We start from the raw sequence: 17,022 nt of genomic DNA on the forward strand, positions 1-17,022 counted from the left end.
TATCCATCTTTCTGTATGTTTGTGAAACATGGGTGCTCACATCAGATCTATAAAGATGGATTCAAACCTTTGAAATGAGATGCTACCTCAAAATCTTGGGCATCAAATACATAGACCATGTAGCCAACAAATATGTCCACGGGATCCAGTGAGCCATTGGACCCTATAAAGACCTCTTGACCACTGTAAAAAAAAAGTACAAACTGAAGCGGTACAGTCATGTCTCAAGATCATCTGGACTGGCAAAAACAATATTGCAAGGCACAGCGTGAGGGTGCAGAAGAACGGGCAGGCAGAGAAAGTGGTGGGAAGACACAATTAAGGAGTGAACAGGCATGGGATTTGGAGATTCCCAATAGGGCAGTAGAGAACAGGGAAAGATGGAGAGAATTAGTTTTATAGTCAACTGTGGTGCCCAATGACCTCTTTGGTTAACAGATTGATAATGATGATGATTATGATGATGATGACATTAGTTTAAATCCTATGAAGGAAGAAAACAAAAAACTGCATGAAATGTGATATTTTTGAAGAAAAACATGTGACTTTGTGGAGTACCTCAAGGATGTATTTTAAGACCACTTTTATTTCTTATTTTTATCAATGATTTTTATTTACATGCAGGAAATATTGATAAGGATCTCTATGCCAATTTTACATGACATGACATTAGCTCTTCTTAAAAATGCTGCTGAAAGGCACTCTTGTTGAGCTCTCAAAATGGTGTGAAGGTAACAAAAGGTCAGTAATTCAGACAAAAACAAGGCGATGCCGATAACTACAAAGTAAAGACATAATTGACTTAAATATAATATTCTACACATAAAATGTTAGTGTTGTGGCACTAAAAAATGTTATGCAAGATAAAGTTTTGGGCTCACACATTACTGTCTGATCTTGCCAATAATTTAATGAAAGAGACATCTAAAAATGAACAATATCTGCTTCCGTTATGAATGGGTAGTAGATTTTCTGGTTCAGCTGACTTTCAGTATGCTTACAGGATAATGTTTTTTACAAGTTATGTTCACCTCATCTTGAATGCTGCGACATCATGGAGTAATGCTTCTAAAACATATATGTCAAACAAAATCAGACTTTAAAATGAGCTGGCAGCATTATCCTTTACAACAATGTTGATAATGTCTACCAAAGTGTGAATGAAATTTAAGATCATGCCAAGTTATTAAATAATAATTTATTCCTAAAGTTAGCACTTTTATTATGCTTGTTTTGCAGCTGGATTTGACATATTTGTATATTATGTAAATAATCAGGGCCACAAGGGAGAATAGTTTTTGCACCGAATGTGCACCCTGATAATGATTCAAGGCAAGTAGGATGAAAATCTAAAAATAGGACAGACATACACATTGAAAGTGTAACCAAAACTTATGTTGCTGCTGCCATTTGACATTCTACAAATATGCACTCAACAAAAAAAATATCTATATACATTTCTTTTATAAAGACAGAAAAGCATTCATTATTTACCAATGTAGCAGTTCAAGAATGTGGAAGAATTGATATTACTCAAAGAATACTGTAGGTACTTGCTTACAAGTCTAACTGAAAACTGCACAGGCCCAGATGTGATGTCTCATAATGTGCTGGCAGAACTGGGTCTGTGCAGTTTGTTAAGAGTAATTAGTAGAACACATAACATACACCCTGATCTGCTGGCACATTATGCGATGGTAGATCAGAATCTTTGTTATTTGCAGTTTTACTCTACATATAAGCTAGTATATATGGTAACCATATACATTTTTCTCGATCTTAACTGCAGCCATTTTATATCAAAGTGCATCAGATGTCCAGGATTTGTTTGGAAGCATATTTTTTCATCTGTCATACACAAGATCTGGATATTAAAAAAAAGACCTGCATATAAAAATGAAGTGCATACCCTTCTTCATGGATTTAAAAAATAAGCATATAGGCTTATGAATTATCCAGATTTGCAAGGTCCATGCTAGGGGGGCAATTTGGGCAAAATTGTAGACCCAGATCTTGTCATGTCACCCAAATAGGGGCAATTTGGGCAAACTTTAGACCCAGGTCCTGTCATGTCACCCAAATAGGGGCAATTTGGGCAAAACTTTAGACCCAGGTCCTGTCATGTCACCCAAATAGGGGCAATTTGGGCCAAATAGTAAACCAAATAGGAAGAGAAACCATGGTTGATTTTATCCTTTTTTTAGTGGTCTCATCTTCATTACCTTCTTTTCTGGTCAATCAATTTTTTTCTTCATATTGTGACTGCAATATTAACTTTTATGTCCCATTTGTAATCCCAGAGCAGTATAAAACAGTTCAAATTAAAACATTTTGTCAATTTAGTGATTTTTATGTCTTTAATTACACTTTATTATTGCTAAAAATGTTCACATCAAACTGTTATATAATAGTGAGTATATGTGTTGATTGATATTTTAAGCTTCATGATTTTATAAATCTTGTAAAATATGGAGTTAAATTTTCTTAAAAATCATTTGCCCTTGTTGGAAAAATCTATTGTACCTGCATTACGTGCTTATAAGTCAAGTCCTAGTGCAAACTGCACAGACCCTGATCTACTGTAAGATAAAACTGGCATGCAGATCTAGGTCAATGCAGTTTGTTAGGAGTATAATAATAATAATAACAATAATAATAATAATAATAGTGAACAACTCCATTATTTACAGATGCAAGACAAGTGAATGAATATGATTTTATTTCCTGTTACTACATTTCCATACAATATCAATGCCAAATAATGAGAATTTTTTTAACAAAAAGGGGGAAAAACCAGACATTTTTGATTCTATTGTTCAGAAGCTTTTGCTTATCATCATGTATATTATATGTGTCCCTGTTGTCATTACAGTAAGTGTTGTTGTGAACAGCATGAAATAGTATTATTATTATTATATTTATTATTATTATAATTATTATTATCTGCTGCCAGAAGAAACAAATCATTGGTGTTTCTTCTCATACTAAGTAAAAGCTTGAGATGTATATAATTATTGTTTTCTGAGACAGAGAGAGAGAGAGAGAGAGAGAGAGAGATAGACAGAGAGAGAGACAGACAGAGAGAGAGAGAGAGAGACAGACAGACACAGAGAGAGAGAGAGAGAGACAGACAGACAGAGAGAGACAGAGAAAGTGAGATACCCATCCCTATCTGCCAGCATTCTATGAAGAATTATGGTTAATGAATTTTGATTTTCTGTTTTTAAAAAATCAAATAATGTGGTTTTCTGAGACAGACCTAGTTTGGCATCGATACATAAAAGGTGGTTACTTCCCTTGTTTTCAGTCCTGAGATTGGTTTACAAATCCAAATCTGCATATAACACCTGACTCACGAAAACAAAAGGTAGCCTTGGTTTCAAAGAGGCTCCATTTTCAAAATTGGATCGCTACAATTTAGCTCATTAATTCAGGAAATTTCATTGCAAGCAGTACCAATACATGTGCAACAACAGATCATGGAATCCCTGAGATAATTGAAAATCATGGAGTTATCGTGTTAGTAAGTAAAATCAAATATTATTTTGCATTTTACTCATTTATTGGACTGCAGTTTGGTGGCAGATTATACTGTATTATAGTATTATTGTTAAAGAGTGTTTGCTTAAAATATGTTAAATGTCAAAAGGTGACTTTGTAATCTTCCTGTACATAATCCTTTAGACGACAACTTTGTAGATCATTATTATCTACTGCTGCTCCTGTCAAACTGCAGATATTGATGCATTGTTGTCAGTTATCGAAAAAAGGCTGATGAATTATGAAATTACATGCAAGCATCTTAATCTCATTTCCTTTTTTCTAAGGGACTTTTTTCTTCTTGCATACCAAGAGGATTTGTTTAACCTTCTTGTTTTTCACCTAATAGCATACAGTTTTAAGAGAAAATAGTGGAATGTAACCATCTGACAGCATCCTTCTCCAACTGGATTTCTATATGGATGTGAAGTAAAAGGTTTCTGAAGCCATCCACACAAAAATGTGAAGATTTTCCCACCTACCGGTATTCAAGAAAATGGCCATGTGAGATTCCAAAGACTGAAAAGCTTGCCTTTCTGTGTAGCAGTCAGAATTTCTGGACTGTTCCCTTAATACATTGGATAAGATCCAGCTCATGTGATTTTCAGATTTTGTTTGATTCTATTGCACATGGGTGTTCTATCTAATTTGCATGTTAAAATCCACACAAGACTAACACGAGTTAGATCTCATTTGAGAATGATGTGTGCAAAAAAGTAGCCAATTTTAGTGTAGTTGTAGTTGTATCTTACAGTAAAAGTACCCTAGAATACTTTCTTGCTTAATATGGTGTAATTGTATCTTACAGTAAAATTACCCTAGAGTACTTTCTCATTTAATATGGTGTAATTGTATCTTACAGTAAAAGTACCCTAGAGTACTTTCTTGTTTAATATGGTGTGTGCATTTGCAATCTGCAAAACAGGATGTTCCATTTCATAAATTATTATAATTTTACCATTCATGCATTCAAATACAAAACCTGAATACACCCATAATGATGCAAGTTGTTTTACAGTGTCTGGTAAATGCTGTATCTGACGTAAAGTTGCTGACATGTGCTTTTCACCAAACAATACAGAAAATTAGCAAAAGAATTTTATAAGAATTTCATATTTTCTTAACACCATTTTAAAACTTTTTACTGAAAGAAGGCTGTTTCAAGATATGTATATTTTTGTAAATAAATCTGCTTTAGAAATAGTTTATATTTGTTCCATTCATTTCAGTTTTATTTTATATATAATCTTTCTAATTTTACTGCAACAATTGTATCATGAATGGTCTGTAATGTCATTCTTTATACAATATTTTAACAGCAATGAATCTTGTATAAGCTTGCGAAAGCTTGATTTTTTGTCCACACAAGCTTGCACTAGCTTGTTGTTAATCCTTGCTAGCTTGTGCCAGCTTGTACATATTTACATATGTATTTATTTTCTATCATGTGGTTTGTGCAAGCTTGACATTTTTTCAGTGCAAACTTGCTGCAAGGTTCCAAATAGTAGCTTGCATGATAACAGTTTGCACAAGCTTGTGACAAGCTTGCACAAATAGCTTGTGATTTCGGTTTGGGATATGTATACAGTGCATGTAATTATGATATAAAAGAATAATTGTTGTGCAGTTATTATTATAATTATTATAATCAATACATTACATTTGATACAGACAATGGTCGTTTAATCTGCCAGCTGTTGTATATGATCTTAAAAAATGGCTAAAATGTTTCAGTGGTAACAAACTTACAATCCCAAGCATCGAACATATCATTAATGAAGACATCAATAAAACTGGTCTGGGATTTGGGAAGGCTGTATGTCTTTCTGTCAAAAACTGGCATCACCACTGGCAGTCCTCCTTTTTTCTCCTCATCAGTCTGAAATAAAATTGGAGAGCCTATCTGAACTTTTTGGTTAGGAAAACTGATAAAGGTATTATTAAGCTAGTAAGTAAAGAACACTGAATGAATAGAATGATTTCAAGAATCATAATTACTTTAAACATTTCTAACATGAGGCCCAATTGGGCCTGAAATTACTCACCTGACTGCCAATACTTAACAGCGGACCATTTCACTAAGTAGGCTTTTGCAGTATTGTACGAACACAATGTATGTAAGCTATTTCCCCAAAAATCATATCATTTTGATTTTACTCATCTATACTGTCATCTGATAAATATTCTTTCCAATGAATCCTAAACTTGAAAAGCAAGTCATCCAAATCTAAATCAAAAAGGATGTGTCAATAAATCCTATACTTAAAAAGCATTCATCAACCAATCCTAAATTTGAACAGCATTTGTCAATAAATCCCAAGCTTCTACTTGCTGCACCAAAACAAAAATTGACGTTTGAAGAAAAAAAATCTGTCACTGAGGAGTTATGAATTCTTAGGTGTAAGTATGAGGTTGTGAAAACCTATACATGCGGCTTACACCCTGGGGAACATTATCACCCAAATTACAGCCTACACCCTGGGGAACATTATCACCCAAATTACAGCCAACACCCTGGGGAACATTATCACCCAAATTACAGCCTACACCCTGGGGAACATTATCACCCAAATTACAACCTGCACACTGGGGAACATTATCACCCAAATTACAGCCTACACCCTGGGGAACATTATCACCCAAATTACAGCCTACACCCTGGGGAACATTATCACCCAAATTACGGCCTGCACACTGGGGAACATTATCACCCAAATTACAACCTACACCCTGGGGAACATTATCACCCAAATTATAGCCTACACCCTGGGGAACATTATCACCCAAATTACAGCCAACACCCTGGGGAACATTATCACCCAAATTACAGCCTACACCCTGGGGAACATTATCACCCAAATTACAGCCAACACCCTGGGGAACATTATCACCCAAATTACAGCCTACACCCTGGGGAACATTATCACCCAAATTACAACCTGCACACTGGGGAACATTATCACCCAAATTACAGCCTACACCCTGGGGAACATTATCACCCAAATTACAGCCTACACCCTGGGGAACATTATCACCCAAATTACGGCCTGCACACTGGGGAACATTATCACCCAAATTACAACCTACACCCTGGGGAACATTATCACCCAAATTATAGCCTACACCCTGGGGAACATTATCACCCAAATTACAGCACAAAACCATTATCTTTTTTTTACATTATTAAAACTTACAATGTTTTGACATTGGAGTTGTCAAGATTTCAGTAGAAAATATTAAACTCTAAAGATTTTTATTCAAAAAAGTAAAAATGTAAATGAAATCTTGTAAATCTTAAATTTTATAAAGGATATATTGAAAAAACAACAGAAAGCACAAATCTTGTTTTTAAAGAAAAGACAATTATCTTGCACCACCCCAAACCTCTCTCTCTTTATTCCTTTCACATACAGTTCTTGTACAATTAAAGAAAATCAGTCATACAATAGTTTTCTATGATTCATATATACCCCTGCCTCTATAGGTATACAAAAATAAAATGGACATACAATGATTCATATATACTCCAGCCCCCATATGTATACAAAATAAAATGGACATACAATGATTCATATAATCTCCTGCCTCTACAGGTATTAAAATAAAATGGACATACAATGATTCATATAATCTCCTGCCTCTACAAAGAAAACCAGGATGATATGCAGACGTTCACATGATCACGATGATGACTGCAGGGAAATTCATCAAAAGCATAGGTACTACTTGTGATCACAAGAACTATCATATAATCTATGCAAGACAATACCCCTCCAAAAATAATCCCATAGTGGGCAGGTTAGAGAAATCATCAAAGCATAATAGCGCAATCAAATGCCCATTATCACATGATGCTAATAATGTTTGCCAGTCCATAGAAACATCTATCCATCATCCATCTACTGTCTAGTCTACAAGAAAAACAACACTCAATTTCAAGAATAATAATACAATTTGGTATTCCATGAAAACTTGACTCAATATAAAAAATAATAGTACAATCTAGTCTAATTTGAAAAGTTAACTCAGAGTAAAAACACAATATTGGTCTACTAGGAGAGACTGTCTTTAAATTCTTCCTCACTTGCTGAATATATTCCTCTGCAATTCTCTTGGCCCATTCCACACACAATTCCAGAGGTCGCAGAGGGTTTGAGACATCTGCACACTTGATTAGCATGCGTTTGATGAGCATTTTATTCTCTGGGGTCGACAGCTGACTCAATATAATAGTGCTGTCAGGAGAACCACTGCCACTCTGCAATTAATGAGAAGAAACATTACAGTACAGTCTCATCACATTATTCTGATCACTGTACTTAACCTTTCAACATGGCAAGAAACATTAAAAAAAATTAAGAATGTCCACTTTTATAAAGTCAATGCTTCCTAAACAGTTTTTAGTGACCCGAAGACTACATTATCATGTCATAGATATGTCAATTGTTAGCTAGTACTATGAATTCTGGGACTGATCGGATATAAAATGATATGGTTGCAACTTATGTTTCTATTAATGAATGAAACATAAAATGCTGATGGGAATTTTAATTGTGAAAACAGGCCTGTAAAATACAACAGCCCTGTAAAATACAACAGACCCATGCATGCCTGATAACACTCACCTGGTTTATATAACTTGCCAGTTCACAGATGACCATTTTACTAAGCAGGCGATGTAGAACTATCTCCAAAACTTCATATCATGTCAGTTTTACCTACTTTTGTAGTATCATAAAAGTTCTTTCCAAAGGTAAAGGCATAGTAATTATACATAGATCAAGAAAACTCACCCAGATCTTGATGGTATTTAGAGCCATACAAAGGTTATATGTAGGATTAATTAAAAGTGATAAAACATTTCTTATCAACCAGCGATTAAAAAACCCCACTTAACAACCAATAAGATGGTAAAGGTAATATATAAAACTTCCCAATCAACGGGGAATGTAAATGGTGTATGTTAATGAAGATTTAGATGAAAAAGTATTGAATATAAGTATATACATGACATAAAAATGCTCAAGGTCATAGTGTAAGAAATATAGTTTAGAGTAAATGTTTACTTCTTTCAGGAATTTTATAATATAAGAGATGCTTATTTATCAAAAAGTTCCTTCATGTCATGTACATTGTAATACTGATTGCTGTAGGTTGCAGGTCAAAACACTCTATGATAAAGTGCTTAACAGTGAATGGTTCATTGCAAGAAATACACTCTGGTGGGTCTCTGCCTTTTAGTATTTGGGAGTGGGTTATATAAGTATGACCAATTCTAATTCTTGCAATGACTACCTCCTCCCTACGGATGGTTCTGCAGGATGGAGTCCATTCTCCTAGGGTTGGCTTGAGAGCGTGAAGTTTGTTACTCACTGCATCATTCCATGATGCCTGCCACTTCTAATGTAAAGACTCTTTCCAATGAATCAGATGAAAATGTAGTATCTAGAGTAATAAGTATTTAATTTACACATGATATTGTCCAATTATTACAATCCAATTAACTTTAGATACAAGTATTGTGTAATGAATACTGCCAGGAAATGTATAAACTCAGTGCATGTCATATAAACATTTCTGAATGAGAATAGTGGCATGAAAATTTTAAAACATTTGAATTGAAAATATTTTTGCATAAAGCAAAATATCTAGTTTTAAACGTTATCCCCCAAAAACTTTAATTTATTTATGTCATGTTTATAATTAAAATATGACTCCTATTCTGCATGAATTGAATTTTCAGTATTAAAAAAATGATGACTATTTGTATGGGAAGCTTAGTTTCACACACAAGGTTCATTATGTAGAAGTGAGTTCCAACGTTTATGGTAAACTTTAAGTTCTCAAAATTGATACTCTGAAGTATGCACAAGGAGCAGTGGCAAGGTGATTCTTATAAGACAGTTGCTATTGCTGCCATAAGGGATGTACAACTAGCACCGTTTTCATTCTGGACTTCATGAAAACACCATGTCATAATGATCATCTATTCATAGGGAGTAGTGAGAACAAGATTTAAGACAGTTTTGGACGTATGACTGGCACCAAATTCACTTCAACCAACTAAGTATCATAAGAAGTCCAGTGGTGAAACCTCATGTTGATATAACCATCCACTGATATAGCATCCATTTAGAAATGAGTCAACATAAAATTCACCCGGACATCATAAAAAGTCTTTATTGAAAACCTAATGCTGATATGATCATCCATATATGAGTAGCAATAACAAGATTTTCAAGATGGCTGCCATGGTTACCATATTTGATGTCTGATCAGCACCAATTCATACAGGACCAACTAGATATCATAGGAAGTCTTTTAGTGAAAACCTAACGTTGACATGACCAAAAATTCAGGAGGGGTTGCAAAAATAAGATTTTCAAGATGGCTACCATAGTGCCCAAATCAGACAACAGATCAGCAATTTTCATTTAGGACCAATTAGACTGTGGGATAAATGTGTGTATAAAGTTTCAAGGTATCCATCAAGGAGATGTAATGATAACAATTTTGTCTTAATGGATGGACATAGGATGATGGATAACAGACCATTCCATATGCTCGAGTTCTGACATTTTTGCTCCCCTAAATAAATGTCAGATTTTAAATAAAAAATCTTTTATTCTGAATCTGCAGAAACACTAATGTATTCAAATTCACATATAAAAAGGAGCGACTAATACACAATGCTTGTATGCATGTAATGCGTTGAAACCACTTGAAATAGTACTTTAAACAATCTTTCAGAGATTTCACATGAATAGTTAATGTGGAAAAGTGAAGAGCTTCAGTTCAAAAGGTCTATTTGATAACAATTATTCCCAACATGATTATTAAATGAGTATTCAACCACTTAACCCCCTCCCACTCTCAATGTTGATCTCTTTCTTATTGTTCAGAAGCCCCTCGGTAACTCATGCCCTCATCTATGCCAGGGTACCCCACTGTATGGGAGATATTGGGGGAGAGGTGTATATAAGTACAAATGTACTAAATGAAAAACTGATTGTCATGAATCTACAAATCAAATCCATTTTCCTCCAAAACGTTTGATTTATTAAATATGTCCTCTATGTAGTTATTTATGCCTGCTGCCTGAAAAGTTTGCAAGCAAAGGTGTGATACACGTATAAGAGTAGATGTGCTTATTAGGCTGCATATGGAATTAAAGTTATTTTTTTAACTGATATAATATTCAGGAATGATAACATAACCTAGATTCATTTTGTTGTCATAACCATTATTAAATTAACCTGAAAGCAATTGGTATTCAGAAATAAACACCCTCAGACAATAAAATGATGGACATGGCACTTTAGTAAAGAACAAAAGGGTCTGAATTAGTCTTCATATAAAACTTGGATACACCATTGTTAACAGTCACAGAATTAGCCTTCATATAAAGTTTGGATAAGCCATTGCTTGAGTTAGGCTACAGTCACAGAAAAACAGCCTTCATATAAAGCTTAAATAAGCCATTGCCTGAGTTAATCTACAGTCACATAATTAGCCTTCATAAAAGTTTGGATAAGCCATTGCTTGAGTTAGGCTACAGTCACATAAATTAGCCTTCATATAAAGTTTGGATAAGCCATTGCTTGAGTTAGGCTACAGTCACAGAAATTAGCCTTCATATAAAGCTTAAATAAGCCATTGCTTGAGTTAGGCTACAGTCACAGAAATTAGCCTTCATATAAAGTTTGGATAATCCAGTGCTTGAGTTAGGCTACAGTCACAGAAATTAGCCTTCATATAAAGTTTGGATAAGCCATTGTTTGAGTTAGGCTACAGTCACATACTTAGCCTTCATGTAAAGTTTGGATAAACCCTTGCTTGAGTTAATCTACAGTCACATAATAAGCCTTCATAAAAGTTTGGATAAGCCATTGCTTAAGTTAGGCTACAGTCACAGAATTAGCCTTCCTATAAAGTTTGGATAAGTCAGTGCTTGAGTTAGGCTACAGTCACAGAATTAGCCTTCCTATAAAGTTTGGATAAGTCAGTGCTTGAGTTAGGCTAGAGTTATGGAAATAGTTATGCATAAGAAGATAACGAGTAGAAAACCAATAGACAAGTTCTAAATTTGTTGTCAGGACATACTAATAAGAACTGACAAGTTTAAAACTTTTTTTTCTACCTGCAACAAATGTCAGTATAATCATGGCAAAATATATCCCCTTTGAACAAACCCAGAGATGTGACAAACATTGTGACCATTATTTCTCAGGTCTGGTACCTTAATCACATGCAAGATTATATGTAGTGGGATAAACCAAAAGCAAATAAGAGCACCACCAATGGAACATTATAACACAACCACCCAAAAATAGTCCTCTATGTATGCAACAGCTGAGAATCATTCACTCTGAAGATAGTTTAAAATTGGGTCTCACTGAACTGGCATTTTGGTTATGATATCCATTCTTGAACTAAACTTCCTGATTCACTGGAACTATTATTTCCTTGCTAGATTTACCATAAACTCCTACCTTTGGACTCATTGATCATTAGGATTTTTTATTGCCTTAAGTACAAGCTATCCATGAAGTGTGGTCAAGACAGTTAATAAAAAATAAAAGTATTCTACAAAAACTAGTTTTGCTTTGAGCCTCAATCACCAAGACCATTAAATGTTTCATCCCAAGTCAAAAGGTCTCTACTATAACAAAAGTAAACACCCTCACAAAAGTTTGGTCAATTTATGTAGTCTATAAATAAACTTATTATGCAAAATCCACTCTTGTTTCATTCAGTCAGTGGCTATGGCCTTTAACCTTTTGAACCCAAACTAATAAACTTATTACTTACTCAATGTGCAAGTAAATTGTTCAAAACTGAATTTTTCTGCAGAGGCCATTCTCCTTCACTCAGTGACCTTAATCTTTGGACCCAAAAATGAGTTTTTCAAACATGAGCAATCCATAAAGTTTTGTTCACATCTATGATATAACCTAACAATACTGTGTTTCAGTCACAGTGACATAGGCCTGAACCAGAAATCGAAAGACTTATTCATAATCTCAAGCGCAAATACAAGATTTGCTCCAGGTCTGTGATGTAGAACTAATGTCATTGTGTGAAAACCATTTTTCTTCTTACAGTCACAGTGACAGTGGCATTTGACCCCAAAACTGATGTCATCCACAAAACTGGTAACTGCAGATGGTGGAAAACTGAGTTATTGTGCTGAATTAAACTGATGAATGGAAGAGCATCATCATCACATGTTACACTTCACCGTATCATAGGAATATAAAAAGAATACTTACAACAGAAGAGGTTTCATCTGCTTTTTGGGAGAGTTTGTTTATGCTGTTTATGAATTTGTTTAGATGCTCAAAGTGCTGCTTCATTTCTGTAGCCAGTACCATATCAATGACAGAATGCCTTAGTATTCTGTAATCCTCTCTGAAATGATTGAAAGTATACAATGTGAAATAGGTGATTCCTGAAATACATGCCACAATTTGTTACAAATAAAAGTATATGCATTTGTGTAAATATAAAAAAGGACTTATTTGTGTAAATTGCAATAATAAAAAATGAGTAATCTGTTGATCATGTATCTTGCTAGTCTCACACCTATGCAAAGTCTCCTGCTTAAGTATCCAAATGCTCAATTTACAATCACTTATGTTAGTACCCTATGGGCCAGCACTCTCAATTTATAGACTATTTATGTCAATACCATATGATCCTGCACTCTTCACTTAAGTACAAAAACTCATAATTTTAATGCTAATTATGTTAGTACCCAATGGTCCACCACTCTCTATTTACACAGTACATATATTAGCACCTTATGGTCCACAATTCTCAACTTACAAATCTTAGTACCCTATGGTCCACTACTTTCAATGTGCATAATAATTATTTAAGTACCCTATGTATGGTCCACCACTCTCAGTTAGGATACTACTTGTATTAGCACCCCATGTTCTACAACTCTCAAATTTGATACAAATGTTAGTATACTATCGTCCAGTACTCTCAACTTACATACTACTTATGTTTGTATCCCATAGTCCAGAACTTATGTTTGTATCCCATAGTCCAGAACTTATGTTAGTATCCTACACCTCTCAATTTACATTCTACTTATGTTAGTAACCTATGGTTCAGAAATCTCAGTTTTGATACAGGTAAACCACTGATTAACCATCAACGGATGGTCCAGCACCTCTTTTAGTCCAGACAAAATTATGAGAGGGCACTTTAAATTCCTGACAATGCCAAATTAGTTTACTGGGTGAGCACTTGGATTGTTCACACTGCAACTGTTGGTGGTAATACTTATATTTTGTGTGATTCTTAGCTAATTTTACTAACATTTAACCCTAGCAATGGCTTCAAAGAAAGATGCAAGTGTCAGTAGTGGTGTCAAGCATGAACACCAGTCAATATCGATACAAGACAAAGTAAAACTGTTGAAAAAACTGGACCATGGTGTTTCCATGTGAAAGCTGTGTGACACATATGGTATTGTCTGATCAACTGTTTACAATATAAAGAAGCAGAGGGACAAAATATTGAAATTCTATTCAGACAGTGATTCCAAGAAATGAATGAACATTAGAAAAACTATGAAAGGTAGTAAGAGTACTGAGTATGACTGAGTGATGATGGAATGATTTCAACAACATCGAAGTGATGGAGTGGACTTGTCAGGCAGGATGGTAATGGACTAGGCTCAGTTGTTTCATAAAGAACTTAAATTAGATCATGAGTATGACTATAGCAAAGGATGGCTTCAAAGTTTCAAGAAGCGTCATGGAATTTCCATGCATAAAGTATGTGGAGAAAAATAGTCAGTAGACTACGAAGGAACTGCCGAGTTTGTGGGTGAATTTCATAAGCTTGTAGTTGATGAGCACCTCAGTCATGAGCAGGTGTATAATGCAGATGAAACTGCCACCAGATGAAACTGCATTATACTGGTGATGCACACCTACATGCTAACAATGGTAGATGAAGTAGGGCTCATAGGATTCAAACAGTCTAAGTATAGAGTTACCATCTTAGGATGATCAAGCACAGCAGGCATGCACAGATGTAAACCACTGGTGATAGAAAAGAGTAAATGCCCTAGGGCTATGAAAGGTGTTAAAATTTACCCAGTGACACACCATGCTAATAAAAATGGCTGGAATATCACTGATTATGTTAAAATGGTTTCTGATACTTGGCTTTGGACTGTATTCCTCCACATGTTTTATTCCTTCCTTTCATGTTGATCTTGTTCTGCACACCAAAAGCCTCTCTGGCATTCCACAGATGTCACTGGTGACACCAACTCAATTACTGCTAGGACTGCAAAGTCTTGAAATACATCTCTGCTCTTGAAGGAGAGTTGTACAGGCTTCTGTCAGTGTGAAAATCAATGATTTTATGACTACCTAGCAAGTAGCTGGTCTCTAGTTGTCTCATGCCTAGAAAATGTGGAACTTTGCAAATTAGAAGAACCAGTAGTTGCCATTGAGTTTAATGTCCACATTCTTTACACCACTGGCATATAGCTCTTGTTTGTCCACCAGAATGAATTTTGTTAATCCTAGAAAAGTTTTTATTCCAATCCCAAAGCCAGGCATCACACACTTTTATTATTATTAGGTTGCATGCATTATTTATATGGTCGCAATCAGAAATGAACACAATAACATGGACTGCGCTGGGCTTTGCCAAAGTCGCGAATTATGATTTTTTTCCTTGTTAGCAACAAAATATAACATCTGGCAATATTTTTGGCTGATAAAAACTGTATATACAATCTTAGGTTTGGAGTGGAGAAATTCAAAGGCACGATGATAGGAAGCCACCAACATGGATATAAAAACGCATTGGAATCTCGTTACATGAACAAATCCATGTTTCATATTGACAAACCACCCTAAGAATACATTTTAATATCATAATCCACTTATGCTGTTGTCTGGCCTTGGAAATGTATGCTGTAATTTGACGAAAATTGCCATGCAACTGACTAGCTAAAATCGACCACCTCTGAAGGCAGGAATGGGAAATGACAACAGTCAACCAGATGATGGCAATTTTTTGTGTGAAATGTACCAGAAAAATAGTTTTGCTGCAACTTCAAAGAAAACTGATTACCTTTGAAGCACCGATACATACTAAGAAAATTTTAAAACATTATGTCCGATTGTTCTGCAATTATCTGATTTTGCTGCAACAATAACAAACTGGTAATTTTTTGGTCCTTCAAAGAGAGCCTTTAATAGTGCCTTCAATAACACATGCACCTTCATCAAAGCAAGCCAATGACCTTTGATAAGAGGAAGTCAGCAACAAACTTAAATAAAAGCATTGTTTAATACTTCATACTGATTAGAACATATTTATTGTGTTGCAAATATGTCCTGTTTACAACAAAAAAGTGCATATGGAGGACTCCTGCATGGATGATTTTCTGCATACCACATCAAACATTTGTGTCAAAATTCATGTAATTAAGTGTTTCCGAGATCTCTGGAAAGATCAGAACACATGAAACAACTTCGCTTAGTGTTTAAAAAGATAGCCAAGAAGAATGTGTACCAGAGCAGTACATCTGAAAATCCTGTGGCTTCAACTTCAAGTACCCTGGATGTTACACCTGCAGCATTGTTAATCCATGGTGAAGAAACCATCTATGTAACAGACAGTAATCCTGACAGCCCTCAACTTCCAGACCTTTGTTATTAACTCTACAGTTCCAGTAAAATTCTAAAATTTGCCTTTTTGGGAGTGGTAGTACAGCAACATTCTTTGTACAGTAATTAATAAACCTGTTTCTTTTATACCTATATTGTTGAATTATTATTATATGACCTTGGCTGGTCTGGCAAAATTGTTAATCTGGCAAGGCTTTGGAAACAAGGGTGCCAGAAAACCAGTGGTTTACTTGTACTACTTTATGTTAGTAACCCCTATAGTCTAGCACTCTCAATTTACATACTACTTATGTTAGTACAGTATGATCCTGCACGCTCTACTGAAGTACCTGAACTCTCAATTTTAATACTACTTATATAAGTATCTTCTGATCCAGCACTCTCAATTTACACACTACTTATGTTAGTACCATATGGTCTGGTACTCTCAATTTACACACTACTTATGTTAGTACCATATAGTCTGGTACTCTCAATTTACACATTACTTATGTTACACTGCTTATATTCTCCATGAAATCAAAGACACCTCTAAGTAACTTGCTTGACATATGTACCATGTTTTATTAAGATACCTTGAACTGTTTGAGTGTTATGCTGTGAAAATGAAAATGATTATGGACGGACACACACAGACAGATGGATGAATGGACATAGCAATAGCTGTATCTCCCCCAAGGGGGAATAAAAACTTGACTAACTTGAATTTGGTTTAAAGTTTCAAGTACTGTATATACTCACTTATAAGTCCAACTACAAAAAAGATAGACCCTGATCTGCCACTGCATAATGTGCCAGGACATCAGGGTCT

At 34.9% G+C, this 17,022-nt stretch overlaps 1 protein-coding gene across 4 annotated transcripts in view; it reads right to left on the reverse strand.

Moving 5' to 3' along the window:
• The window catches only part of LOC149800684 (high affinity cAMP-specific and IBMX-insensitive 3',5'-cyclic phosphodiesterase 8B-like), a 339,962-nt gene that overhangs the window by 17,931 nt on the left and 305,009 nt on the right, over nt 1-17,022 (reverse strand). For all 4 annotated transcript variants that reach the window (XM_089954717.1, XM_089954716.1, XM_089954719.1 and 1 more), the window contains 3 exons: nt 12,813-12,951; nt 7,625-7,798; nt 5,290-5,419 (listed from right to left, as the gene is read on the reverse strand). In XM_089954717.1, the coding sequence (XP_089810843.1) occupies nt 5,290-5,419; nt 7,625-7,798; nt 12,813-12,951 (443 nt within the window). The remainder of the gene's footprint in view (nt 1-5,289; nt 5,420-7,624; nt 7,799-12,812; nt 12,952-17,022) is intronic.

Source organism: Sinohyriopsis cumingii, chromosome 4 (assembly GCF_028554795.1).
Source record: "Sinohyriopsis cumingii isolate HCF-2022 chromosome 4, ASM2855479v2, whole genome shotgun sequence".
NCBI classification, from domain to species: Eukaryota; Metazoa; Mollusca; class Bivalvia; order Unionida; family Unionidae; genus Sinohyriopsis; species Sinohyriopsis cumingii.